The sequence below is a fragment of the Scyliorhinus torazame genome, chromosome 31, assembly GCF_047496885.1.
Source record: "Scyliorhinus torazame isolate Kashiwa2021f chromosome 31, sScyTor2.1, whole genome shotgun sequence".
Lineage (NCBI taxonomy): Eukaryota > Metazoa > Chordata > Chondrichthyes > Carcharhiniformes > Scyliorhinidae > Scyliorhinus > Scyliorhinus torazame.
The window spans coordinates 15,892,095-15,919,743 of NC_092737.1; the positions used below are offsets into that span (position 1 = coordinate 15,892,095).

Below are 27,649 nucleotides of genomic sequence, written 5' to 3' on the forward strand. Positions count from 1 at the left end.
AGCCGTGTATGAAACGTCAAAAACGCTACATCCCACGTGTCAACTTTTCAAATTGCGTAGTCTTAAAAACGTTACCTCAACTTGGTGTCGAGTAGGATGTCCCAAAGACGTGCCGGCGAGGTAGACTGGCCAACCACACTGAGGCCTGTTGGCCATTTTCAACTCTGAAGCCTGACCTGCAGTTGCCGGCCTCCAGGCGCCAGGAGACGCTGCGGGGCCGCCCTTCGCGCGCCCGCGGCTGGGAGGCGGGATCAACATGTTCATTTGACGAACGGTCGCGGACGGCCAATCAGCGCGAAGAGCGCCACTTTCCAGCCAATCTTGTCCTTCCCCCTTGCTTGGGTAGGTGATTGACGCGCGTCGCAGCCAATCGAAACAGGGGGCGGGAGGGAGGGCGCGATACGCCGTCCAAGCGGATGATCGACGTCGCTCCCGTCCAATCGCGTCGGCGCCACAGGGCGGCCAGCCACATGGAAACGGCGTGAGGGGGGCGGGATTAGAAAATTGATAGACAGGGGCAGTAGATCAATCAAGGCGCAGAACCGAAGGCCCTGTCCAATAAAAACGGTGAGGGCGAGATATGGAGATTGATTGACAGGGGAGAAGTCCAATCAGGACGGAGAACTCAGGAAACTGTCCAATGAAAATAGAGTGGGTGGCACCAGATCTGATTGATAGAGGAGCGGACCAATCCCAAATGGGTTATCAAATACCTGTCCAATGAAAATCGTGGGAGGGACACAAGAGTCATTGACAGGGTCACTCATCCAATTAGAATGGGGATCCCAAGGGTCTGTCCAATGATAATGGAGAGGGCGGGACATGGGGACTGATTGACGGGGCGCCGGGCCAATCAGGAGAGGGGGTGGCGGAGCGGGCGGGAGGCCCAGTGAAGCAGAGTGAAGCCTGGAGAGGGAGTGAGAGGAAGAGGCCGGAGGAAGGGTGAGGGAGACACAGATCCCCCTGCTGCCGCACCGCGGACCTGCTCAATCCCCACCCACAGTATTGCACTTGGGGGGGGGGCAAAACAAACCAGGCACGAGCCGGGCACCGGCGGCACAGGAGCCGGGCACCGGCGGCACAGGAGCCGGGCACAGGGGCACGAGCCGGGCACCGGCGGCACAGGAGCCGGGCACCGGCGGCACAGGAGCCGGGCACAGGGGCACGAGCCGGGCACCGGCGGCACAGGAGCCGGGCACCGGCGGCACAGGAGCCGGGCACCGGCGGCACAGGAGCCGGGCACAGGGGCACGAGCCGGGCACCGGCGGCACAGGAGCCGGGCACAGGAGGCACAGGAGCTGGGCACAGGGGCACGAGCCGGGCACCGGCGGCACAGGAGCCGGGCACAGGAGGCACAGGAGCTGGGCACAGGGGCACGAGCCGGGCACCGGCGGCACAGGAGCCGGGCACAGGGGCACGAGCCGGGCACCGGCGGCACAGGAGCCGGGCACAGGAGCAGTGGCACAGGAGCAGTGCACCACTGGCAAAGGAGCTGGGCACCGGCGGCACAGGAGCCGGGCACCGGCGGCACAGGAGCCGGGCACCGGCGGCACAGGAGCCGGGCACCACCGCCACAATATAAGCACCATCGGAAGAGGAAAGGCCGTAGGAAGAATCTCCGTCCACCGCTCGACCGGGCGGCACTCGGCGAGGGCTGGCGGAAGGGAGATACGGCGGAGATCTTTCGGGCACCGGCAAAGCCCCAGCTGGCTCGCGGGCCGGGTGTTGTCTTTTCGGTTTTTTGCCTTGGATCGGAGGAGGAGCCCTCAGGATGACCTCGGCGTCAACGAAGGTAAGGATGGTCTTTTATCAATTTGTCCTTTTGTGCAGGGTGGGCGGGGGGGGTGGGGGGCAGCTTGTTGGCACGACCCGAATCGCAGAGGTGGTGGCTGCAACGGCCTTCATGGTAACCTCACTCACTGATGGGACACGGGTCTGTCTCTCTAACACACACACACTGATGGGACACGGGTCTGTCTCTGTAACACACACACACACTGATGGGACACGGGTCTGTCTCGACAACACACACACACACACACTGATGGGACACGGGTCTGTCTCTCTAACACACACACACACTGATGGGACACGGGTCTGTCTCTCTAACACACACACACACACACTGATGGGACACGGGTCTGTCTCTGTAACACACACACTCACTGATGGGACACGGGTCTGTCTCTGTAACACACACACACTGATGGGACACGGGTCTGTCTCTGTAACACACACACACACACACACACACACACACACACTGATGGGGCACGGGTCTGTCTCTCTAACACACACACACACTGATGGGACACGGGTCTGTCTCTGTAACACACACTCACTGATGGGACACGGGTCTGTCTCTCTAACACACACACACACTGATGGGACACGGGTCTGTCTCTATAACACACACACACACACACTGATGGGACACGGGTCTGTCTCTGTAACACACACACTCACTGATGGGACACGGGTCTGTCTCTGTAACACACACACACTGATGGGACACGGGTCTGTCTCTGTAACACACACACACACACACACACACACTGATGGGACACGGGTCTGTCTCTCTAACACACACACACACTGATGGGACACGGGTCTGTCTCTGTAACACACACACTGATGGGACACGGGTCTGTCTCTGTAACACACACTCACTGATGGGACACGGGTCTGTCTCTGTAACACACACACACACTGATGGGACACGGGTCTGTCTCTGTAACACACACACACTGATGGGACACGGGTCTGTCTCTCTAACACACACACACTGATGGGACACGGGTCTGTCTCTGTAACACTCACTCACTGATGGGACACGGGTCTGTCTCTGTAACACTCACTCACTGATGGGACACGGGTCTGTCTCTGTAACACTCACTCACTGATGGGTCACGGGTCTGTCTCTGTAACACACACACACACTGATGGGACACGGGTCTGTCTCTGTAACACACACACTGATGGGACACGGGTCTGTCTCTGTAACACACACACTGATGGGACACGGGTCTGTCTCTGTAACACACACACTGATGGGACACGGGTCTGTCTCTGTAACACACACACTGATGGGACACGGGTCTGTCTCTGTAACACACACACTGATGGGACACGGGTCTGTCTCTGTAACACACACACTGATGGGACACGGGTCTGTCTCTGTAACACACACTCACTGATGGGACACGGGTCTGTCTCTGTAACACACACACACACTGATGGGACACGGGTCTGTCTCTGTAACACACACACACTGATGGGACATGGGTCTGTCTCTCTAACACACACACACACTGATGGGACACGGGTCTGTCTCTATAACACACACACACACACACTGATGGGACACGGGTCTGTCTCTGTAACACACACACTCACTGATGGGACACGGGTCTGTCTCTGTAACACACACACACTGATGGGACACGGGTCTGTCTCTGTAACACACACACACACACACACACACACTGATGGGACACGGGTCTGTCTCTCTAACACACACACACACTGATGGGACACGGGTCTGTCTCTGTAACACACACACTGATGGGACACGGGTCTGTCTCTGTAACACACACTCACTGATGGGACACGGGTCTGTCTCTGTAACACACACACACACTGATGGGACACGGGTCTGTCTCTGTAACACACACACACTGATGGGACACGGGTCTGTCTCTCTAACACACACACACTGATGGGACACGGGTCTGTCTCTGTAACACTCACTCACTGATGGGACACGGGTCTGTCTCTGTAACACTCACTCACTGATGGGACACGGGTCTGTCTCTGTAACACTCACTCACTGATGGGTCACGGGTCTGTCTCTGTAACACACACACACACTGATGGGACACGGGTCTGTCTCTGTAACACACACACTGATGGGACACGGGTCTGTCTCTGTAACACACACACTGATGGGACACGGGTCTGTCTCTGTAACACACACACTGATGGGACACGGGTCTGTCTCTGTAACACACACACTGATGGGACACGGGTCTGTCTCTGTAACACACACACTGATGGGACACGGGTCTGTCTCTGTAACACACACACTGATGGGACACGGGTCTGTCTCTATAACACACACTCACTGATGGGACACGGGTCTGTCTCTGTAACACACACACACACTGATGGGACACGGGTCTGTCTCTGTAACACACACACACTGATGGGACACGGGTCTGTCTCTCTAACACACACACACTGATGGGACACGGGTCTGTCTCTGTAACACACACACACACTGATGGGACACGGGTCTGTCTCTCTAACACACACACACACTGATGGGACACGGGTCTGTCTCTGTAACACACACTCACTGATGGGACACGGGTCTGTCTCTGTAACACACACACTGATGGGACACGGGTCTGTCTCTCTAACACACACACACACTGATGGGACACGGGTCTGTCTCTGTAACACACACTCACTGATGGGACACGGGTCTGTCTTTGTAACACACACACACACTGATGGGACACGGGTCTGTCTCTGTAACAGACACACACTCACTGATGGGACACGGGTCTGTCTCTGTAACACACACACTGATGGGACATGGGTCTGTCTCTGTAACACACACTCACTGATGGGACACGGGTCTGTCTCTGTAACACACACTCACTGATGGGACACGGGTCTGTCTCTGTAACACACACACTGATGGGACACGGGTCTGTCTCTCTAACACACACACTCACTGATGGGACACGGGTCAGTCTCTGTAACACACGCACACTGATGGGACACGGGTCTGTCTTTGTAACACACGCACACTGATGTGACACGGGTCTGTCTCTCGAACACACACACTCACTGATGAGACACGGGTCTGTCTCTGTAACACACGCACACTGATGGGACACGGGTCTGTCTTTGTAACACACGCACACTGATGTGACACGGGTCTGTCTCTCGAACACACACACACTCACTGATGGGACACGGGCCTGTCTCTGTAACACACACACACACACACTGATGGGACACGGGTCTGTCTTTGTAACACACACTCACTGATGGGACAAGGGTCTGTCTCTGTAACACACACACTGATGTGACACGGGTCTGTCTCTCTAACACACATACACACACTGATGGGACACGGGTCTGTCTCTATAACACACACACACACTGATGGGACACGGGTCTGTCTCTGTAACAGACACACACTCACTGATGGGACACGGGTCTGTCTCTATAACACACACACACACTGATGGGACACGGGTCTGTCTCTGTAACACACGCACACACACACTGATGGGACACGGGTCTGTCTCTGTAACACACACACACACTGATGGGACACGGGTCTGTCTCTGTAACACACACACTGATGGGACACGGGTCTGTCTCTCTAACACACACACTGATGTGACACGGGTCTGTCTCTGTAACACACACACACACACACACTGATGGGACACGGGTCTGTCTCTCTAACACACACACACTGATGGGACACAGATCTCTCTCTGTAACAGACACACACTCACTGATGGGACACGGGTCTGACTCTGTAACAGACACACACACACTGATGGGACACGGGTCTGTCTCTCTAACACACACACACTCACTGATGGGACACGGGTCTGTCTCTGTAACACACACACACACACACACTGATGGGACACGGGTCTGTCTCTCTAACACACACACACTGATGGGACACGGGTCTGTCTCTGTAACACACACACTGATGGGACACGGGTCTGTCTCTGTAACACACACACACACTGATGGGACACGGGTCTGTCTCTGTAACACACACACACTGATGGGATACGGGTCTGTCTCTGTAACACACACACACACTGATGGGACACGGGTCTGTCTCTGTAACACACACACACACACACTGATGGGACACGGGTCTGTCTCTGTAACACACACTGATGGGACACAGGTCTGTCTCTCTAACATACACACACTGATGGAACACGGGTCTGTCTGTAACACACACACACTGATGGGACACGGGTCTGTCTCTGTAACAGACACACACTCACTGATGGGACACGGGTCTGTCTCTGTAACACACACACTGATGGGACACGGGTCTGTCTCTGTAACACACACTCACTGATGGGACACGGGTCTGTCTTTGTAACACACACACACACACACACACTGATGGGACACGGGTCTGTCTCTCTAACACTCACTCACTGATGGGACACGGGTCTGTCTCTGTAACAGACACACACTCACTGATGGGACACGGGTCTGTCTCTGTAACACACACACTGATGGGACACGGGTCTGTCTCTGTAACACACACTCACTGATGGGACACGGGTCTGTCTCTGTAACACACACACACACACACACTGATGGGACACGGGTCTGTCTCTCTAACACTCACTCACTGATGGGACATGGGTCTGTCTCTGTAACACACACTCACTGATGGGACACGGGTCTGTCTCTGCAACACACACTCACTGATGGGACACGGGTCTGTCTCTCTAACACACACACTCACTGATGGGACACGGGTCTGTCTTTGTAACACATGCACACTGATGTGACACGGGTCTGTCTCTCGAACACACACACTCACTGATGGGACACGGGTCAGTCTCTGTAACACACACACACTGATGGGACACGGGTCTGTCTTTGTAACACACGCACACTGATGTGACACGGGTCTGTCTCTCGAACACACACACTCACTGATGAGACACGGGTCTGTCTCTGTAACACACACACACACACACTGATGGGACACGGGTCTGTCTTTGTAACACACACACTGATGGGACACGGGCCTGTCTCTGTAACACACACACACACACTGATGGGACACGGGTCTGTCTTTGTAACACACACTCACTGATGGGACAAGGGTCTGTCTCTGTAACACACACACTGATGGGACACGGGTCTGTCTCTGTAACACACACACTGATGTGACACGGGTCTGTCTCTCTAACACACATACACACACTGATGGGACACGGGTCTGTCTCTATAACACACACACACACACTGATGGGACACGGGTCTGTCTCTGTAACAGACACACACTCACTGATGGGACACGGGTCTATCTCTATAACACACACACACACTGATGGGACACGGGTCTGTCTCTGTAACACACGCACACACACACTGATGGGACACGGGTCTGTCTCTGTAACACACACACACACACACTGATGGGACACGGGTCTGTCTCTCTAACACACACACACTGATGGGACACGGATCTCTCTCTGTAACAGACACACACTCACTGATGGGACACGGGTCTGACTCTGTAACAGACACACACACACTGATGGGACACGGGTCTGTCTCTCTAACACACACACACTCACTGATGGGACACGGGTCTGTCTCTGTAACACACACGCACGCACACTGATGGGACACGGGTCTGTCTCTCTAACACACACACACACTGATGGGATACGGGTCTGTCTCTGTAACACACACACACACTGATGGGACACGGGTCTGTCTCTGTAACACACACACACACACACACTGATGGGACACGGGTCTGTCTCTCTAACACACACACACTGATGGGACACGGGTCTGTCTCTGTAACACACACACACACTGATGGGACACGGGTCTGTGTCTCTAACACACACACACTGATGGGACACGGGTCTGTCTCTGTAACACACACACTCACTGATGGGACACGGGTCTGTCTCTGTAACACACACACACTGATGGGACACGGGTCTGTCTCTGTAACACACACACACTGATGGGACACGGGTCTGTCTCTGTAACACACACACTGATGGGACACGGGTCTGTCTCTGTAACACACTCACTGATGGGACACGGGTCTGTCTCTGTAACACACACACTGATGGGACACGGGTCTGTCTCTGTAACACACACACTCACTGATGGGACACGGGTCTGTCTCTGTAACACACACACACTCACTGATGGGACACGGGTCTGTCTCTCTAACACACACACACTGATGGGACACGGGTCTGTCTCTCTAACACACACACACTGATGGGACACGGGTCTGTCTCTCTAACACACACACACTGATGGGACACGGGTCTGTCTCTCTAACACACACACACTGATGGGACACGGGTCTGTCTCTGTAACACACGCACACTGATGGGACACGGGTCTGTCTCTGTAACACTCACTCACTGATGGGACACGGGTCTGTCTCTGTAACACACACACACTGATGGGACACGGGCCTGTCTCTCTAACACACACACACTGATGGGCCACGGGTCTGTCTCTCTAACACACACACACTGATGGGACACGGGTCTGTCTCTCTAACACACACACACTGATGGGACACGGGTCTGTCTCTGTAACACAGACACACACTGATGGGACACGGGTCTGTCTCTGTAACACACACACTGATGGGACACGGGTCTGTGTCTCTAACACACACACACACACTGATCGGACACGGGTCTGTCTCTGTAACACACACACACACTGATGGGACACGGGTCTGTCTCTGTAACACACACACACACACACACACTGATGGGACACGGGTCTGTCTCTCTAACACACACACACTGATGGGACACGGGTCTGTCTCTGTAACACACACACACACTGATGGGACACGGGTCTGTCTCTGTAACACTCACACACACACACACTGATGGGACACGGGTCTGTCTCTGTAACACACACACTGATGGGACACGTGTCTGTCTCTGTAACACACACTCACTGATGGGACACGGGTCTGTCTCTCTAACACACGCACACTGATGGGACACGGGTCTGTCTCTGTAACACACACACACACTGATGGGACACGGGTCTGTCTCTGTAACACACACACACACACACTGATGGGACACGGGTCTGTGTCTCTAACACACACACTGAAGAGACACGTGTCTGTCTCTCTAACACACACACACTCACTGATGGGACACGGGTCTGTCTCTCTAACACACACACACACTGATGGGACACGGGTCTGTCTCTGTAACACACGCACACTGATGGGACACGGGTCTGTCTCTGTAACACACACACTGATGGGACACGTGTCTGTCTCTAACACACGAACACTGATGGGACACTGGTCTGTCTCTGTAACACACACACACACACACACACACTCACTGATGGGACACGGGTCTGTCTCTGTAACACACACACACTGATGGGACACGGGTCTGTCTCTGTAACACACGCACACACACTGATGGGACACGGGTCTGCTTGTGTGGTGTCCCTGCTGCTGCATAAGGCAGTCTGACACTTTGCCTGAGAGAGAGAGAAGTTTTGCTCCAGGCCTAAGGAGTCCCAGGCCCCGTGAAATGGTCCTTCTTAATGTTAAGTAGGGGGGACAGTGGTCATGCTGCTAGCCCAGAGACCCGAGTTAACTTTATGGGTACGTAGGTTCAAATCCCACCAATGGGTGCCGGAGGAATTTAATTTATATTAACTAATTTGCAATGAAAAGCCAGCCTCGGATATGTTGAGCATGTAAACAATGTCAATTGTAGTAAAAACCCGTTTGCTTCATTAATGTCCGACAGGGAAGGCAATCTGCCTTCCTTCCCCAGACTCCAGACCCTCAGCAATGGGGTGGACACCCACCCATTCCTTAGTTTTCTGCTCACGGGGAGCACTCCCGTCTTGTCCCTTTGATCTTACAGGTGGGCGAGATCTTCTCGGCAGCGGGAGCTGCTTTCACCAAACTCGGGGAACTGACCATGCAGCTGCACCCGGTGGCAGATTCCTCTCCGGCTGGGTAAGTCAGTACTGAGGGAGTGCCGCACTGTCAGAGGGTCAGTACTAAGGGAGCGCCGCACTGTCAGAGGGTCAGTACTGAGGCAGTGCCGCACTGTCCGAGGGTCAGTACTGAGGGAGTGCCGCACTATCGAGGGTCAGTACTGAGGGAGTGTTGCACTGTCAGAGGGTCAGTACTGAGGGAGTGCTGCACTGTCAGGGTGTCAGTACTGAGAGAGTGCTGCACTGTCAGAGGGTCAGTACTGAGGGAGTGCTGCACTGTCAGAGGGTCAGTACTGAGGGAGTGCTGCACTGTCAGAGGGTCAGTACTGAGGGAGTGCCGCACTGTCAGAGGGTCAGTACTGAGGGAGTGCCGCACTGTCAGAGAGTCAGTACTGAGGGAGTGCCGCACTGTCAGAGGGTCAGTACTGAGGGAGTGCCGCACTGTCAGAGGGTCAGTACTGAGGGAGTGCCGCACTGTCAGAGGGTCAGTACTGAGGGAGTGCTGCACTGTCCGAGGGTCAGTACTGAGGGAGCGCCGCACTGTCAGAGGGTCAGTGCTGAGGGAGTGCTGCACTGTCAGAGGGTCAGTACTGAGGGAGTGCCGCACTGTCAGAGGGTCAGTACTGAGGGAGTGCCGCACTGTCAGAGGGTCAGTACTGAGGGAGTGCTGCACTGTCAGAGGGTCAGTACTGAGGGGGCGCTGCACTGTCAGAGGGTCAGTACTGAGGGAGTGCCGCACTGTCCGAGGGTCAGTACTGAGGGAGTGCCGCACTGTCCGAGGGTCAGTACTGAGGGAGTGCCGCACTGTCAGAGGGTCAGTACTGAGGGAGTGCCGCACTGTCAGAGGGTCAGTACTGAGGGAGTGCTGCACTGTCAGAGGGTCAGTACTGAGGGAGTGCCGCACTGTCAATGGGACAGTACTGAGGGAGTGCTGTACTGTCAGAGGGTCAGTACTGAGGGAGTGCTGCACTGTCAGAGGGTCAGTACTGAGTGAGTGCTGCACTGTCAGAGGGTCAGTACTGAGGGTGTGCCGCACTGTCCGAGGGTCAGTACTGAGGGAGTGCCGCACTGTCAGAGGGTCAGTACTGAGGGAGTGCTGCACTGTCAGAGGGTCAGTACTGAGGGAGTGCTGCACTGTCAGAGGGTCAGTACTGAGGGAGTGCCGCACTGTCAGAGGGTCAGTACTGAGGGAGTGCCGCACTGTCGGAGGGTCAGTACTGAGGGCGTGACGCACTGTCAGAGGGTCAGTACTGAGGGAGTGCTGCACTGTCAGAGGGTCAGTACTGAGGGAGCGCCGCACTGTCAGAGGGTCAGTACTGAGGGAGTGCTGCACTGTCAGAGGGTCAGTACTGAGGGAGCGCCGCACTGACAGAGGGGCAGTGCTGAGGGAGCGCTGCACTGTCAGAGGGTCAGTACTGAGGGAGTGCCGCACTGTCAGGGGGTCAGTACTGAGGGGGTGCCGCACTGTCAGAGGGTCAGTACTGAGGGAGCGCTGCACTGTCAGAGGGTCAGTACTGAGGGAGTGCCGCACTGTCAGAGGGTCAGTACTGAGGGAGTGCTGCACTGTCAGAGGGTCAGTACTGAGGGAGCGCCGCACTGACAGAGGGGCAGTGCTGAGGGAGCGCTGCACTGTCAGAGGGTCAGTACTGAGGGAGTGCAGCACTGTCAGAGGGTCAGTACTGAGGGAGTGCCGCACTGTCAGAGGGTCAGTACTGAGGGAGCGCCGCACTGTCAGAGGGTCAGTACTGAGGGAGTGCCGCACTGTCAGAGGGACAATACTGAGGGAGTGCCGCATTGTCAGAGGGGCAGTTCTGAGGGAGTGCCGCACTGTCAGAGGGTCAGTACTGAGGGAGTGCTGCACTGTATCTCAGCTGGATGTTATTGATATGAATCGAAGAGGAGCATGATCTTGGCCAATATTTATCCCTCGATCAACATCAGTAAATAAGAAACGATCTGCTCATTATCATGTAGCTGTGTGCGGGATCTTGCTGTGTGCAAATTGGCTGCCGTGTCTCCTACTTTACAAGAGTGACTCCACGGAGGTCATGGGCTGCAAAGCACTTTGGGACGTCTTGGGGTCGGGAAAGGTGCTATGTAAATGCAACATTGTCCCGTCTTGGACACAAACGATTGTACGTGGCGTATTGCTGGAATCTGGGCCACACTGGTGATACAATCATTGAGCCAGCGCTCCGGACTGACGCCCATCTCTCCGCCCAGAACCTGGGCCCTGTGCCCTGCCACAGCCACCTGCACCATGCCCGAGTGTTCCATTCAGCGCTGACCCACTGACAGCTTGGTGCCCGCGTGCAATTGGGCCGGTCCACTTCGCTAACCCCGACCCCCCCCCGCACCCTCCCCGGATTTTGTTTCCCTCCTCTCTCTCTCTCTCTATCTCTCTCTCTCTCTTCCCGACAGTGCCAAGTGGACAGACACCGAGATTGAGATGCTGCGCTCGGCCGTAAAGCGCTTCGGCGAGGACTTAAACCGAATCAGCACCGTCATCAAAGACCGCACCGTGTAAGCGAGGGACAGCGGGGGCTGGGCGAGCTCGGGCGGAGTGGGAGCGGAGGGCCCTGCGGTGGAGGGCGGGGCGGTGCCAGGTTCACAGCTATCTCTCCGTGACATTACTGTTAATCAGCCGACGTTAAGGTGTTCAACCGCAGAGGCGCGGACAAAAAGTTGCTTTGAGGCAGGATTAACACAGGCAGCAAAGTGGGTGACCTGCGAAACACCAGACCCGCCGCTCCTATTCTTTGCCACGGCAGCAGTAGCAAGGAGTTAGCCACCTTGCACCGGGGCACTGGCTTGTGGTCCCCTTGCCTTTCACGTCGACCCCCGACCTGTCGACGGGCACGCCCAGTGCGCCACCCGAGGGAGCGCTGCGCTGTCGGAGGTGCCGCACTGTGGGCGAACCATTGTGGGCGTCGCTCGCGTGTGGCCGTCGAGGACCCCACAGGACCGCGGAGGGGCGGGTGGGGGTGTCCGAGCTGTCACGTCGAGGAGCCCCGGCATCGCCTGAACAACCGGAATTGACTTCCCAACACGAGAGGGTCCCCCCCAGGGTTCGGCAAGCAAGCCTGTGCTTCTCTCCCACCCTCAGTTGCCTATGAACGAAGGTGGACAGGACCCAGTGGTCGCCCGCCCGCTGGCACTTACCCCACAGGAAGAGTGGCGTCTCCTGTTTGCCTTTGACAGGCGGAAGAACTTGCATTTAGATAGCATCTTCGACATAGATCATCCCCAGGCATTGTCAAATCGTTGAGACTCTGCCCATGTATTAGACAAGTGACCAAAGGCAGGTCAAAGAGGCAATTTTAAGGAGGGTCTTTAAAGCGGGGGAGGGGGGGGGGGGGGTTTCGTAAGGAAATTCCGGAGCTCGGGGCTGGTAAATGCTGCCAGCAACGATGGGGAAATGGGAATCACAGCGCTTCAGAGTCGGGAGAACGCAGTGATAGGAATGTCGGGTATAACGGCGGGGTAAGCCATTCAGCCCCTCCAGGTAGCAAAGAGAAATCCATCCCCCTGCGCGTCTCCCCGCCCCCTCCCTGCCCACCCCTGGCCTCGGGCAGCTCCTGCGTCCAGCCGCGGGGGCGGACCCTGCGCCCCACGGGTTCCAGAACGCCACCACCTTCTCGAGGGCAGCTGGCGTTGGGCGATGAACGCTGGGCGCAGCCCACCACCGGGCAGGAGGGGATGTGGCGCAAAGCCGCCAGACGAGAAGAGAACAGACAGCTGGAGCTAGGATGCCGAGCTCCAGTTGGCGCGATGAAAGAAGACACGTGCATTTACATAGCGCCTCTCATGATCACTGGGTGCCCCAAAGTGCTTTACCGCCAAAGGCCTCTTTCAACGTGGAGGGGGGGGGGTCGCTTTGTGGGGATTTTTAAAATAGGAGAAAGGTTTGGATCGATTGGGGGCAGCTGGAATGCCCCCTCTTCTGGGGCAGACCCAGAGGCCATCGACATGGGATAGTCACTGATCAGTCCAATGGCATTTGCCCAGAGAGAGGGGAGAAGGTGGACCCCGCTCCCACAGGGAAGGGTTGAGGTGAATAGAACAAAGAAAAGTGCAGCACAGGAACAGGCCCTTCGGCCCTCCAAGCCCGCGCCGACCATGCTGCCCGCCGGGGTCTGTATCCCGACATTCTAGTGTCGCTGCATTGAAGGGGAAGCCAGGCGGGATGTGAGGGACGGAAGGGTTTGGGATGAGAGTTGAGGAGTGGTGGGATCTTAGGGTGGAACACGAACATGAATGCCTGTTCCCCTGCGCCGTGTCCTGTGTATTCCAGGCAGATCGCAGCAGCCAATATCCCCAGGTGACCACAGGCTGCTTTCCCCCTTTGACGGGGGGGAGGGGCGAGAAGGCGCCGGGGGGGTGGCTTCGTGAATGACCTCAGCCGGCACGGGAATTGAACCCGCGCTGTTGGCATCGCTGTGCGTCACGAACCGGCCAACCGAGCTGAGCCGGTTCCCGAGCGGCCAACATTCGCCACTCAAACAAAAGCATTTGGCCACTATCACGCGGCTCTTTGCGGGATCTTGCTTTGTACAAATTGCCCGCGCCGTCCCCCACGTTGCGGCAAGTCGCTGCACATTCGCAAAGCACTTGCGCGGGCGCGTAGCGCGTGGGGAGGTCCTGAGGCCGTGCCAGGCGCTATAGAATTGCAGGCCCGTTGGTCAGGTGGGGGAGGTATTTGTTGTGGGTGACGCGTTGCCTGTAGCCGTGCTGCTTCTAACGTTTCCTACGCGCCGCCCCCTTTTCCTCCAGCGCTCAGATCAAGACCACGGTGAAACGCAAGGTCTACGAGGACAGCAGCATTCCCCTTCACTCCGAGTCGCCCAAGAAAACGCAGAAGAAGGCCGCAGCCGTGGGGACGGGGGTTTCGGCGCCAACCACGCCCCCAGCGACAGCCGCAGTGGGCAACACGCCTCCCGCGGACCCCTCGGGCGTTAAGAAGCAGAAGACATCCGGTAAGGTTGGTGGACGGGGAGCAAGGGGGGGGGGCAAGGGGTTTGGATTGCCACTCGAGGCTTGGGGGGCAGGGGAGGAAAGGGAGGGTTGGGTTAAGGCTCGAAGTGAAGGATCAAGGGAGTTGGGATAACGTTCGAAATGAGGGATGGAGGGAGTTGGGTTAACGCTCGAAGGGAGGGATGAAGGGAGTTGGGTTAACGCTCAAAGGGAGGAATGAAGGGAGTTGGGTTAACGCTCGGAGTGAGGGATGAAGGGAGTTGGGTTAAAGCTCGGAGTGAAGGATGAAGAGAGTGGGGTTAACGCTCGGAGTGAAGGATGAAGGGAGTTGGGTTAACGCTCGGAGTGAGGGATGAAGGGAGTTGGGTTAACGCTCGAAGCGCAGGATGAAGGGGGTTGGGTTAACGCTCGGAGTGAGGGGTGAAGGGAGTTGGGTTAAAGCTCAAAGTGAGGGATGCTGGGAGTTGGGTTAACGCTCGAAGGGAGGGATGAAGGGAGTTGGGTTAACCCTTGAAGTGAAGGGAGTTGGGTTAACGCTCAAAGGGAGGGATGAAGGGAGTTGGGTTAACGCTCGAAGTGAGGGATGAAGGGAGTTGGGTTAACGCTCAAAGTGAGGGATGAAGGGAGTTGGGTTAACGCTCGGAGTGAAGGATCAAGGGAGTTGGGTTAACGCTCGGAGTGAGGGATGAAGGGAGTTGGGTTAAAGCTCGGAGTGAAGGATGAAAGGAGTTGGGTTAACGCTCGGAGTGAGGGATGAAGGGAGTTGGGCTAACGCTCGGAGTGAGGGATGAAGGGAGTTGGGTTAACGCTCGGAGTGAGGGATGAAGGGAGTTGGGCTAACGCTCGGAGTGAGGGATGAAGGGAGTTGGGTAAACGCTCAAAGTGAGGGATGAAAGGAGTTGGGTTAACGCTCGGAGTGAGGGATGAAGGGAGTTGGGTTAACGCTCGGAGTGAGGGATGAAGGGAGTTGGGCTAACGCTCGAAATTAGGGGTGAAGGGAGTTGGGTTAACGCTCGAAGTGAGGGGTGAAGGGAGTTGGGTTAACGCTCGAAGGGAGGGATGAAGGGAGTTGGGTTAATGCTCGAAGGGAGGGATGAAGGGAGTTGGGTTAATGCTCGAAGGGAGTAGGGTTAACGCTCGGAGTGAGAGATGAAGGGAGTTGGGCTAACGCTCGAAGTGAGGGGTGAAGGGAGTTGGGTTAACGCTCGGAGTGAGGGATGAAGGGAGTTGGGTTAACGCTCGAAGGGAGGGATGAAAGGAGTTGGGTTAACGCTCGGAGTGAGGGATGAAGGGAGTTGGGTTAACGCTCGGAGTGAGGGATGAAGGGAGTTGGGTTAACGCTCGGAGTGAGGGATGAAGGGAGTTGGGCTAACGCTCGAAGGGAGGGATGAAAGGAGTTGGGTTAACGCTCGAAGGGAGGGATGAAAGGAGTTGGGCTTAACGCTCGAAGGGAGGGATGAAGGGAGTTGGGTTAACGCTCGGAGTGAAGGATGAAGGGAGTTGGGTTAACGCTCGAAGGGAGGGATGAAGGGAGTTGGGTTAACGCTCGGAGTGAAGGATGAAGGGAGTTGGGTTAATGCTCGAAGTGAAGGATGAAGGGAGTTGGGTTAACGCTCTAAGGGAGTTGGGTTAACGCTCGGAGTGAGGGATGAAGGGAGTTGGGTTAACGCTCGGAGTGAAGGATGAAGGGAGTTGGGTTAACGCTCGGAGTGAAGGATGAAGGGAGTTGGGTTAACGCTCAGAGTGAAGGATGAAGGGAGTTGGGTTAACGCTCTAAGGGAGTTGGGTTAACGCTCAGAGTGAGGGATGAAGGGAGTTGGGCTAACGCTCGGAGAGAGGAATGAAGGGAGTTGGGCTAACGCTCGGAGAGAGGGATGAAGGGAGTTGGGCTAACGCTCGGAGAGAGGGATGAAGGTAGTTGGGTTAACGCTCGAAGGGAGTTGGGTTAACGCTCGGAGTCCCGGAGAGGGGTGGAGTGGGTCCGGTTCTCGCTCTGGGTGAGCGGAGCCAAGGAAAACCCTCGTCGCTTTATACCCCTCGGGGATGGGTGGTCTTAACCGGAGACACTCTGATTTATTGGGCCGAGGGCTCTGCAGTGATTGGCCGAGAGTGATGTCAGCCATTGCTGTGACGTCTTCTCCAAGTCGGACACTGGGGGGGGAGAGAGAGTTTGCAGCGGTGTCTTTCGATGCGTCAAAGACAAACTCCACTCCTGCGAACCGCGGTGTCCCAGGTTCAGTCGCAAGCTGCGTTTATACAGCACCTTCCACGTGACAAAATGTCAGGAGCTACACCGCGAGCGTGCTCAGAAACAAACGGCGGTGCCACGCCGGTCCTGTTGGGGAAGGGGGGGGGGGGGAGTTGCGTTCACAGAGGGAAAGGATCTCCGTGGCGACGCCGAGTGCTTGGCTCAGTCCCGGCGGGTTCCCTGATTTCTCTCTCTACCTCCTCAGACGTGACGCTCAGCGCCCTCAACGACTCGGACGTCAACAGCGACCTGGTGGACATCGAAGGCCTTGGTGAGGGCTCGCCGGCAAAGAAACTCAACTTCGACCAGGGTATGTGTCGCTCTGTGTCGGGAGGGGGCGGCGGGGGGTCTGAGAAAGGGATCGGAGGAGAGGGCGGGAGAAATGGCTGGGCGGTGCCCAAAGATGTCGACGGCGGGGGGGGGGTGGTTTCAGAATGAGAGGTCCCCCATATTTAACAACACTCATTTGTGGACAGGACGGAGAAACCCACCCCAATATTTGAATCCGCTAATTCCTGACCGTCCCTAAATGCCCCCTGAGAAGGTGGTGGGTGAGCTGCCACCTTGATCGGGTGTAGGTGCCTCCACCGTGCTGTTAGGGAGGGAGGAACGGCCAGGGTGCACAGCTTGGCGGGTGTCACTGTGCGCCCGCTGCCCATCTCTCGAGGTGGCTGAGGGTGCGGAATAAGTTCTATGGAGGTGACAGTAATGGGGAGCTGTAGTTTAAGATGGGGTCTGGGAGTTTATCGCTCTGTAGTTAGTTGCGTCATATTGTTTGGCCGGTGTCGAGAGTTCGCTCCGTGTTAATTCCCCTCCTGCCTGTTACTCTCCGTTTGCTGATCTGTCTCTTCTGTCTTATCCTCTCTCTCTGTTTCAGACAGTCTGAGCTTCGATTCCAGTCTCATCATGAACACGTCGGACATCCCACTCATGTCTCGTTAACTCTCTGCCTCCTCTCTCTGTCTCTCTCTCGCTCTCTCCTTCTCTCTCTTTGTCTCTCTCTCTCTCTTTGTCTCTCTAACTCACACATACCCTCTCCCCCTTCCCCTCTCGCTATCTCTCTGTCTCTCTCTCTGACTCTCTCTCTGTCTCTCTCTCTCTCTGTCTCTCTCTCTCCCTGGCTCTCTCTCTCTCTCTCTCCCTCTCTCTCTTTGTCTCTCTCTCTCTCTCTCTCTTTGTCTCTCTAACTCACATATACCCTCTCCCCCTGTCCCTCTCTCCGTCTCTCTCGCTATCACTCTCTCTCTCTATCTCTGTCTCTTTCTCTGTGACTCTCTCTCTGTCTCTCTCTCTCTCTGGCTGTCTCTCTGTCTCTCTCTCTCTCTGTCTCTCTCTCTCTCTGGCTCTCTCTCTCTCTCTCGCTCTCTCTCTCTGTCACTCTCTCCATCTCCCACACACCCTTTCCCTCTCTCTGTCTCTCTCTCTGCCTCACACACACCTTTCCCTCTCTCTCTCTGTCTGCCTCTCTCTCACTCTTTTTCTCTGCCTCACACACCCTTTCCCTCTCCCTCTGTCTCTCCCTCTTTCTGTCTCTCTCTCTTTCTGTCTCTCTCTCCCTCTGTCTCTCTCTTTCTCTCTCTCTCTCTCTCCCTCACACAGACGGCATTTCCCCCTCTCCCCCTTTCTCTCTCCCCCTCTCTCTCTCCCTCTCTCTCTCTCTCCAACCTCTCCCTGGAGAGGTGCGGATTCCCAGAACAGTGTCGGCTCTCCGAGCAGTCCGCTCGACTTGGCTCCCCAATGACGCCCATCCATCGGCACCTCGCCCAGCGGCGTCGGCGGCTCGGGAGTGCCAACGACGACCAGCCAGCTCCCGTCTCGGCCAGCGCAAGGGATTTTGTTTTCAAAATAAAGTGTATCGTGGGGGGGGGGGGGGGGGGGGGGTTTTGATGAATTTCTCAATAAAAGACAAGCTGCTAGACCGCTTTCTATTTCTGTGTTCGCAACATCATTCCTTATTCTGATGAACCCACTCAGTGAGCAGATATTTACCTGCACGGAGAGAGCGCCCGACTGAGAGTTGAAACGGAGACTCAAAAACCCAGAGACGGTTGTTGTCAGCCCTTTATTGGAAGAGGAGCAGAACACAAAAGTGGGGAGGGTTTTTCCGCAATGGCGCAGAGCGTTGAGGCCACGTCGCGCGAGCCGTGTACGCGGGGAAGGTCCGCTCGACCGCATCGTGGGACGAAGGGGTTACCTTGACGAGGAAAGATTGGACAGGTTGGGCCTGTACCTGTTGACGAGAGTTTGGAAGAATGACGAGGGGGTGATCTTTCTTCAAGCATGCAAGCTCCCAGTGGGGCTAGCACTGGGGCTTCACAGCGCCGGGGTCCCAGGTTCGATTCCCGGCTCGGGTCACTGTCTGTGCGGAGTCTGCACGTCCTCCCCGTGTGTGCGTGGGTTTCCTCCGGGTGCTCCGGTTTCCTCCCACAGTCCAAAGATGTGCAGGTTAGGTGGATTGGCCATGATAAATTGCCCTTAGTGTCCAAAATTGCCCTTAGTGTTGGGTCGGGTTACTGGGTCATGGGGATAGGGTGGAGGTGTGGGCTTGGGTGGGGGGCTCTTTCAGAGGGCCGGTGCAGACTTGATGGGCCGAATGGCCTCCTCCTGCACTGTAAATTCTATGACATCCGCCCTGTCAACCCCAACCGCCCCCCCCTTGGGGTCTGAAAGGTTTCAATCGGGTCGCCTCCAACTCTTCGAAATACAGGCCTGGCCTGCCCAACCTTCTCTCGTAAGGCAATCCAGGTGTGGCCGACCCCCAAAGCTCCAAATTGAATGTTCTTCGTGTAGTACTGAGGCCCTGGAGGCGTGCAGCGTCCCTTCTGCCACTGTGGTGGGTCTGCTCAGTCGGCGGTGAGGGAGACTCAGATACTGACGCTGTTTTCAATGTTGGAAGGCTTCAGGTATTCGTATTTCAGAGGCAGTCCCTCGTTCCGCTCCCGAATCTGCTCCTCAATCAGCTTCAGTTCTTTCTCAAACTCCGCGATGACTTCCTTGGCTCCTTCCTCCGTGAAGTATTCCTCGTCGAAGCAGCCGAGCAATATCTGGACAAGTATTCGACGAAGAAGAAAAAACATGACTTATTATCGACCCTCGTAGAAAGCTTCTCTTGACCCACCCCACCAACCTGAACCTGAAGCTTCACGGGCTAAATAAACCACACATGGCGCATGTGGGTGTCTATGTGATGGATGTGTGTTGTGTCCGGGTGTATACCTGTCTGGATATCATCTTCCGTTCGTTCGTGGGATGTGGGACATTGCTGGCAAGGCTGGCGTTGGTCATCCGTCCCTGCATGCCCTCAAGAGGGCAGCACAGTAGCATAGTGGGTTAGCACAGTTGCTTCACAGCTCCAGGGTCCCAGGTTCGATTCCCGGCTTGGGTCACCGTCTGTGCGGAGTCTGCACGTTCTCCCCCCGTGTCTGCGTGGGTTTCCTCCGGGTGCTCCGGTTTCCCCCCACAATCCAAAGATGTGGGGGTTAGGTGGATTGGCCGCGCTAAATTGCCCTTGGTGTGCAGAAAAGGTTACGTGGGGGTTACGGGGATAGGGTCGATACGTGGGCTTCAGTAGGGTGCTCTTTGTAAGGGCCGGTGCAGACTCGATGGGCCGAATGACCTCCTTCTGCACTGTAAATTCTATAAGAGAATGGCGAGGAGCCACCTTGCCTCACTGTGCTGCGAGGTGGCGACTCACCCGCACTGCAGTTACAGAGAGACTTCCCAGGGTTTTGACACTGGACGCCGATATATTCCCAAGTCAGGGTGATGGATGACTTGGAGGGGAACTTGCAGGCGGCGGTGTTCCCGCGCCTCTGCTGCTCTTGTCCTGGGCCATTAAAGGTCGCAGGTGTGGGAGGTGTGCCAAAGGAATCTTAGTGAGTCTTTGCCCTTGGCACACTCTACTGCCACTTGGTACCAGTGCCAGAGGCAGCGTACGTTTAAGGCGCTGAATGAGGTGCCAATCAAGCGGATTGCTTTGTCCTGGATCGTGTGAATGTGCATGTACATATATTTTTGTGTGTCGGTGCGTGCAAGTGTGTTCGTGAGCGTGTGCATGCATAAGTGTGTATGTAAGAGTGAGTGGGTGTGAGAATGAGTATATATGTATAAACATGAGTTGGGTGCCTGTGAGTGAGTGGGTGTGTGAATGTATGAAAGTGTGGGAATGGGTGTTGTAAGTGTGAGCGAGTTGGTGTGTGTAAGTGAATGAGTGGGTGTGGGAGGGTATTCACGTGTGAGTGAGTGGGTGTGTGAGTGAATGGATGTATGTAAGCGAGCGAGTGAGTGGCTGAGCAAGTGAGTGAGTGGGCGTGTATGCGTGAGTGGATGAGTGCGTGCGAATGGGGTGGTGTAGGTGTATGGGAGTGTGTGTATGTGGGAGTGTGGTGTGGGGGGGTGAGCGTGGTATGTATGTGTGTGAGGGAGGGTGTGTGGGGAAGTGTGAGTGTGTGGGGTATTTCATAGAATTTACAGTGCAGAAGGAGGCCATTCGGCCCATCAAGTCTGCACCGGCTCTTGGAAAGAGCACCCTACCAAGGTCCACACCTCCACCCTATCCCCTAACCCAGTAACCCCACCCAGCACTAAGGGCAATTTTGGACACGAAGGGCAATTAGCGCGGCCAATCCACCTAACCCCCACATCTTTGGACTGTGGGAGGAAACCGGAGCCCCCGGAGGAAACCCACGCACACACGGGGAGAACGTGCAGACTCCGCACAGACAGTGACCCAAGCCGGGAATCGAACCTGGGACCCTGGAGCTGTGAGGCAATTGTGCTATCCGCAATGCTACCGTGCTGCCCCATATGTATGTGGATGTGTGTGTGTGTGAGTGGGGTATGTGTGTGGGGGAGTGTGTGGAATTATGTGTGTTGGGGGAGTGTCTGTGTCCACACATCTATTGAACACTCCTGTGAGTGTTTACATTCAGAAGAGATGTCAGCCCTGATCAGCTCGTGCATTCCTCACCTTGTTGGGGACTTTTCTGCCCAGGTGCCATGTGAAGGCATCTGCACCGAGGACTGGCTCATGTCCGGCAAAGTGTCCATCAGCTGCTCCATCGAGATCCCCTCCTTTGTGACTGGTGGTGGCTGTCTCATTGTACAGGGGCTGTTTGGCACCCAGCAGCACCAATCATACTGCCAGGCAAAAGAGGTCAAGGGTCAGAGAGTAAAAAACGCCAATTGAAGCATCTGACCGGGTGTCCAAAACGCTCAGGAGTTGTGGGAATCGGGGGGGGGGGGTAAAGTCAAGAGGATTTCTCCTCAAAGTCTCCAACGTCAACAGTAAAGGGGAAGGGGGAGGAGAATAAGATGGAGGAATATTAGGCCATGGATTACCCAGCCTCCGTGGGCGAGGAGTCTTGGAAACCTCTTCAAAAAGAGGAGTTCAGGAATCGTTGAAGGAAATTCTTTTCAAAAAGGTCGAGGTTCGAGGGAGTGGGCCGGACCACTCGGAGGGACCCAGCACCAGGCAGCTTGGGCCTACTCCTGGATGTTCACGGAGCACAGCAACTGGGATTCGATAATAACCGCCCCCCACCCCAAACCTTTAGCGACACAATTCCACCACCCTCTTCCCCTTTTCCTTCCCCCCCCCCCCCCCCCCCCCCCCCCCCAAGAACGCCACAGCCAATTTGAGCACAGTAAGATCCCACAGTAGCACTGTAATAATGACCGGTTTGCGTGCCGTTGATTGAGGAACAAATATTGCCCATGATGCCCCTTCGGTCCTCCTTTGGTAATGGTGCCATGGGGTCTTTTACATACCCCCCCGAGATGGCAGTTGGCGGGGGGGGGGGGGGGAGGGCTGATTTAACATCGAATCCGGAAGGCCCCTCTTCTGACCCCGCCGCATTCTCTCAGTACGTCACCGGGGAGAGCGTCGGCCTCCATTTCGCTGCTCGTGGGCCTGGGGCGGGTTCCGACCCTAGAACCCGGTGACTCGGTGGCCATTTTCCCACCTCGCCTCCCCCCCGCCCCCCCCCCACCCACTCCGACACCTCACCCCTGACCCCCCCCCCCACCCGCTCCGACACCTCGCCCACTGCCCTGAGTGAAGCGACAGTTGTTACCTGCCCATTGTTGACTGCAGCGTGTTGGGCGGAGCAGGTGAAGATCACCATGGTGAGGAATTTGAAGAGCTCGTCTCTGGTACGGAAGGATTCTGGCATTCCTGAAAGAAACCCCGGGCCGAGAAATATAAAAATCAGTCAGAGGGAAGCACTGGCGATCAGACGAGACGGGATGGGTGGGGGGGGATCTTAAGGGACCCCCAACATCGCAAATCCCTTTGCCTTTTCAGTCTCATTGAATGTATAGCGAGGAAACCATTTAGCCAAACTGATGCCTGCATGTCCTCCCTTCTCACCTCACCGCATCAACATCACCCCCAATACTTTATTACATTTGTAAGACTGTGAGGGAAAGATACTTCACTCCAGTAGTGATTCCACGCACAAATAGGGATATGGTATATTAAATAAAACAAATTGCTACCACGGTGTTACTAACATTAACATCATAAAGACAAATAGCTTTCAATTGCCAGTTAAACGTGCTTAGCAATACAATGAAACAATCCTAACTGCTATCTTTTATCTCCACTCAAGCAAACCCCATCTCTGGTCATAATCCACTTTAAACACAGTTAGCAAACTCAGAAATACTTGCTGTAAACCGGTGTCTTGGGGAAACCACTTTGAGAGAGAGAGATCGTTCAGGAACCCAGCTGTAGATCTTGCCTGCCTCAAACTGCTTTTTAAACTGCCAGGCTTTCCAGAAACCGCCGTTACATTCACAGGCAAAATCTTTTTTTTAAACTGATTGTTTCTCCAGAAACTGCTAGTCTGCTTACAGGCTGACCTTTAACTGAACTGTGTTGAGAGCACAACTTCTTGTCTGTTCAATATCCCAATCTAAAAGCGAACTGAAAGCCTCAACACCCGGGCTGCTTCAGCCCTGGCTCCTCCCATTAACTACATCACCTCACTAAAACAAAACGCAATGTCTCTAATTATCTACTCCCCGGGGAACCTTCTTAACATAAACAAAAGTCCATCAGCCCAACTTCAGCAAACAATGTCCATGGCTGGAAATGAATTATGATCTTACTTTTACGACGCTTTGATTGCACCTCTGTCTCAAAAAAAGCCTAGCTGCCTTCCAAACAAGGATGTTTTACAAAACGTGACCGCAGCAGTCACACACACTAACCGAGGATTTTAACCCTTACTGCACCAAATACTTATAATACAATAAAAGCTGCAAAAGAGGTTTCTCCTGAAATTCGTTTTGGACCTAGATTGGGGAGGGGGTGCAGAATTGGGGGCAGTGGAGGGAAGGCCGCTATGGAAACACGATCCACCCCCTCCCACCACCACCTCCTCGCCCAGACATTGAACCTTCCCTCGATGCCACCGGGACCTCTGCGCTCCTCCAATTACTGCCTCACCGAGGGGGTGAGCATCCGCAAACCTTTCAACCATAATTGCCTTCCACAACCGAGCTGGGGGTCACCAGGGGCAGGAGCCCTGGCTGATGTTTCACCCTCGCTATCACCCAGATACTGAGGCCAAATGAGCTGTTCCTATATTTGGCTCAGTAAGAAGTCCTTACAACACCAGGTTAAAGTCCAACAGGTGTGTTTCAAACACTAGCTTTCGGAGCGCTGCTCCTTCCTCAGGTGAATTTGCTCGGTTGAGCACAATGGAGGGCCAATGGAGATCTTCTGTTCTGAATGGGCACATGCATCTATTGAGGCACTGACAAGGAGATCGTTGTTCAACGGTTTGATCGATCTGTGTTTGATCAGGTTAGTCTATTGACTGATCTATGTTAACTGTGCCTGGCTGATTAAGTCTCGGCCTAGCCTGCGAGACCCACGTAAGCCTCCATCGGGACCAGAGAAACCAGAGCTGTGAATGTGATTGCTGGGATATTTTAAACAACCGCGCAACCTCAAACAAACCATTGTTTGCAGCAAACTACCCAGTCTTCAGAACAGTGACCACGACACCACACAACCCTGCCATGGCAATCTCTGCAAGACGCGCCAGATCATCGACATGGATACCACCATTACACGTGAGAACACCACCCACCAGGTACGCGGTACATACTCGTGCGACTCGGCCAACGTTGTCTACCTCATACGCTGCAGGAAAGGATGTCCCGAAGCGTGGTACATTGGCGAGACCATGCAGACGCTGCGTCAACGAATGAACGGACATCGCGCGACAATCACCAGGCAGGAATGTTCCCTTCCAGTCGGGGAACACTTCAGCAGCCTCTGATCTCCGGGTAAGCGTTCTCCAAGGCGGCCTTCAGGACGCGCGACAACGCAGAATCGCCGAGCAGAAACTTATAGCCAAGTTCCGCACACATGAATGCGGCCTCAACCGGGACCTGGGATTCATGTCACATTACATTCATCCCCCACCATCTGGCCTGCGAAATCCTACCAACTGTCCTGGCTTGACACAATTCACGCCTCTTTAACCTGAGGTTACCCCATCTCTGGATCTGTAAAGATTTAATCACCTGCTAATGCTCGCATTCCAAGCATTGTCTGGCATCTTTGAATTTGTCTATATATGTGTTTCTGGAACATACCTCTTCATTCACCTGAGGAAGGAGCAACGCTCCGAAAGCTAGTGACATCGAAACAAACCTGTTGGACTTTAACCTGGTGTTGTAAGACTTCGTACTGTGCTCACCCCAGTCCAACGCCGGCATCTCCACATCATATTTTAAAATCACTGTTAATAAATCTGTTGTCGGCTTAAAGCATTGCGCTGAGGTGAATCACATAAACAAAATATATAACAAAGCAGAAAATACAGAGCAAAATTTGCATCGAGGACGAGATTTAAACCCCAACATCAACCACTCCTCAAATCACACTGATCGTGCCATCCTTTTTCCCTCTCCACTCTTCCCAATTATTCCTCGAACGGTTGTTCTCAGTTACCAATTCCCGGAAGCTCCTGAAATCCCTCCTGCACCAGATCTCGAAGCCAGGCCTGAAGTTCAGTGTCCTCGAGTATGTCCTGGTCGCACTTGTAGTAGAGTCCTGTAATACCTTTGACGTACCTGGGGAACAAGACAGTCGTTAGATGAGGTTTTTTTTTTTGTTGCCGCTTGCAGTTTTCTCCCACGTTGCCCAGGAGAGGCTCGATCTTCCAGAGCTCGAGGGGGCCAGGTCTTCCAGAGGTACTGACGGACCCCCCCCCCCCCCCCAGGGTGGGGTTAGCACCGTCGCCTTACAGCGCCAGGGACCCGGGTTCAATTCCGGCCTCGGGTGACGGACTGTGCGGCGTTTGCACAGGAGGTGTCTGCGTGGGTTTCCTCCGGGTGCTCCGGTTTCCTCCCACAGTCCAAAGATGTGTAGTTTAGGCGGATTGGCCATGGTAAAGTGCCCCTTAGTGTCCAGGGAAGTGCAGGTTAGGTGACGGGGAGAGGTTTGCGGGGGGGGGGGGGGGGGGAGGACCTGGGTGGAGTGCTCTCTCGGAGGGTCGGTGCAGACGCGATGGGCCAAATGGCCTCCTTCTGCACTGTCGGGATTCTACGATTCTGTGACAATCTCCTCATCTCTCTTTTTTTAACCAATCATCTTATAAATCTGCGGTCTTTGCCAACCCGCTCTTGATCACCGGAAGCGACTTCTCCTTTATCAAAACCCGACACGGTGTTGATCATTTGAGCGTAGCATTCTCAAGAGCAGCGCCGCTCGGGCGTGGGGGTGTTGGGGTAGTCGGGGGCGGAGGAGGGTCGTGGAACGCGGCTGGGGGTCAGGTTCCCAATCAAACGTGGAAGTCCAACACTCTGGCTGGCACCCTACACCTCTCCATGAAACCAAAGACACCATGCGCACTTAAGAGAAAAAAACAGCCTTCTCAACTAGCCCCCGCCTGGACTCCGGCTGGTTTCCCTTACCCCCCTTGGGCTGGGGGGGGGGGGGGGGGGGGGGGGTTGGAGCGATTGGAAGAGATGGCTAGCAGAGGCCCGTTTCAGAGACACAACAGCAAGCTGACTGAAGCAGCTTCCTCACTGCAAATCCCAGCAAATCTAATCTAGTCTGCCCAGCCCAGCTACACACAAGATGACTGAGCCATTGGGGGGGGGGGGGGGGAATGACAATTCTCTCCTTCTGCACTGTAAATTCAATGATAATCTATGATTAATCTAGGACAAAGGTTCGGCACAACATCGTGGGCCGAAGGGCCTGTTCTGTGCTGTATTTTCTATGTTCTATGTTCTATGTTCTTGTTTTATTTATGTTTTCAGTCAACTGGGAACCAATTCTCGTTCGAAATAACGGCCTGGCCAAGAGGCTAGCGCTGCGGAAAACGGAAATTGCACAAAAGTGCAATTCATCTATACCCTAAAAACGATAGAATACAAATTCGCAGAGAAGGAGAATTGACAGTGTGGCAAGCACAGGTATCGGCCCACAAAGCCGTTGCCTGACGCCAATATCGTAATCGACGATCGGGCGGCGAACCGACTCCGACGCCCGAATCAGGACGGCGGTTAGCGAGCCTCCGCCCCCCCCCCCCGCCTCCGAAATGGCGCCATCGCATCGCGAGCGGTGGCAACGCCGTCGCCGCGACAGCGGCCGGCCCTCCCGCGCTGCTCCGCCCCCCCCGATGGGCC

General features: G+C 55.2%; 3 protein-coding genes across 5 annotated transcripts in view; 1 reads left to right on the plus strand and 2 right to left on the minus strand.

Moving 5' to 3' along the window:
• LOC140404718 (G-protein coupled receptor 83-like) overlaps positions 1–312 on the minus strand; it is a 110,522-nt gene extending 110,210 nt beyond the window's left edge. The window contains exon 1 of the mRNA XM_072493398.1: positions 76–312. Coding sequence (XP_072349499.1) covers positions 76–264 — 189 coding nt within the window. The 5' untranslated portion in view covers positions 265–312. The remainder of the gene's footprint in view (positions 1–75) is intronic.
• Positions 313–882: 570 nt separating this feature from the next.
• LOC140404719 (BPTF-associated chromatin complex component 1-like) lies at positions 883–18,858 on the plus strand. Of its 3 annotated transcripts, none has more exons than XM_072493400.1 (6): positions 883–1,792; positions 9,696–9,790; positions 12,193–12,294; positions 14,545–14,747; positions 17,199–17,303; positions 17,875–18,858. In XM_072493400.1, exons 1-6 carry the CDS (start codon positions 1,772–1,774, stop codon positions 17,877–17,879), a joined length of 531 nt encoding a protein of 176 aa, XP_072349501.1. In that variant the 5' UTR covers positions 883–1,771; the 3' UTR covers positions 17,880–18,858. The 3 variants fall into 3 exon arrangements, with proteins under 3 accessions (XP_072349501.1, XP_072349500.1, XP_072349502.1); XM_072493399.1 differs by having other exon boundaries at positions 885–1,792; positions 17,871–18,858; XM_072493401.1 differs by lacking the exon at positions 12,193–12,294 and having other exon boundaries at positions 885–1,792; positions 17,871–18,858.
• A 183-nt stretch (positions 18,859–19,041) lies between these two features.
• LOC140404576 (polyunsaturated fatty acid 5-lipoxygenase-like) overlaps positions 19,042–27,649 on the minus strand; it is a 70,767-nt gene continuing 62,159 nt past the window's right edge. Inside the window, 5 exon segments of the mRNA XM_072493179.1 lie at positions 19,042–20,037; positions 21,963–22,000; positions 22,003–22,132; positions 23,068–23,168; positions 25,965–26,086. Coding sequence (XP_072349280.1) covers positions 19,858–20,037; positions 21,963–22,000; positions 22,003–22,132; positions 23,068–23,168; positions 25,965–26,086 — 571 coding nt within the window. The 3' untranslated portion in view covers positions 19,042–19,857.

Coding starts and splice junctions, on each gene's coding strand:
- LOC140404719 (XM_072493399.1), top strand. CDS start 1,772: ATGACCTCGGCGTCAACGAAG. Junction 1,793..9,695: donor TGACCTCGGCGTCAACGAAG/GTAAGGATGGTC, acceptor TTGATCTTACAG/GTGGGCGAGATCTTCTCGGC. Junction 9,791..12,192: donor GCAGATTCCTCTCCGGCTGG/GTAAGTCAGTAC, acceptor TCTTCCCGACAG/TGCCAAGTGGACAGACACCG.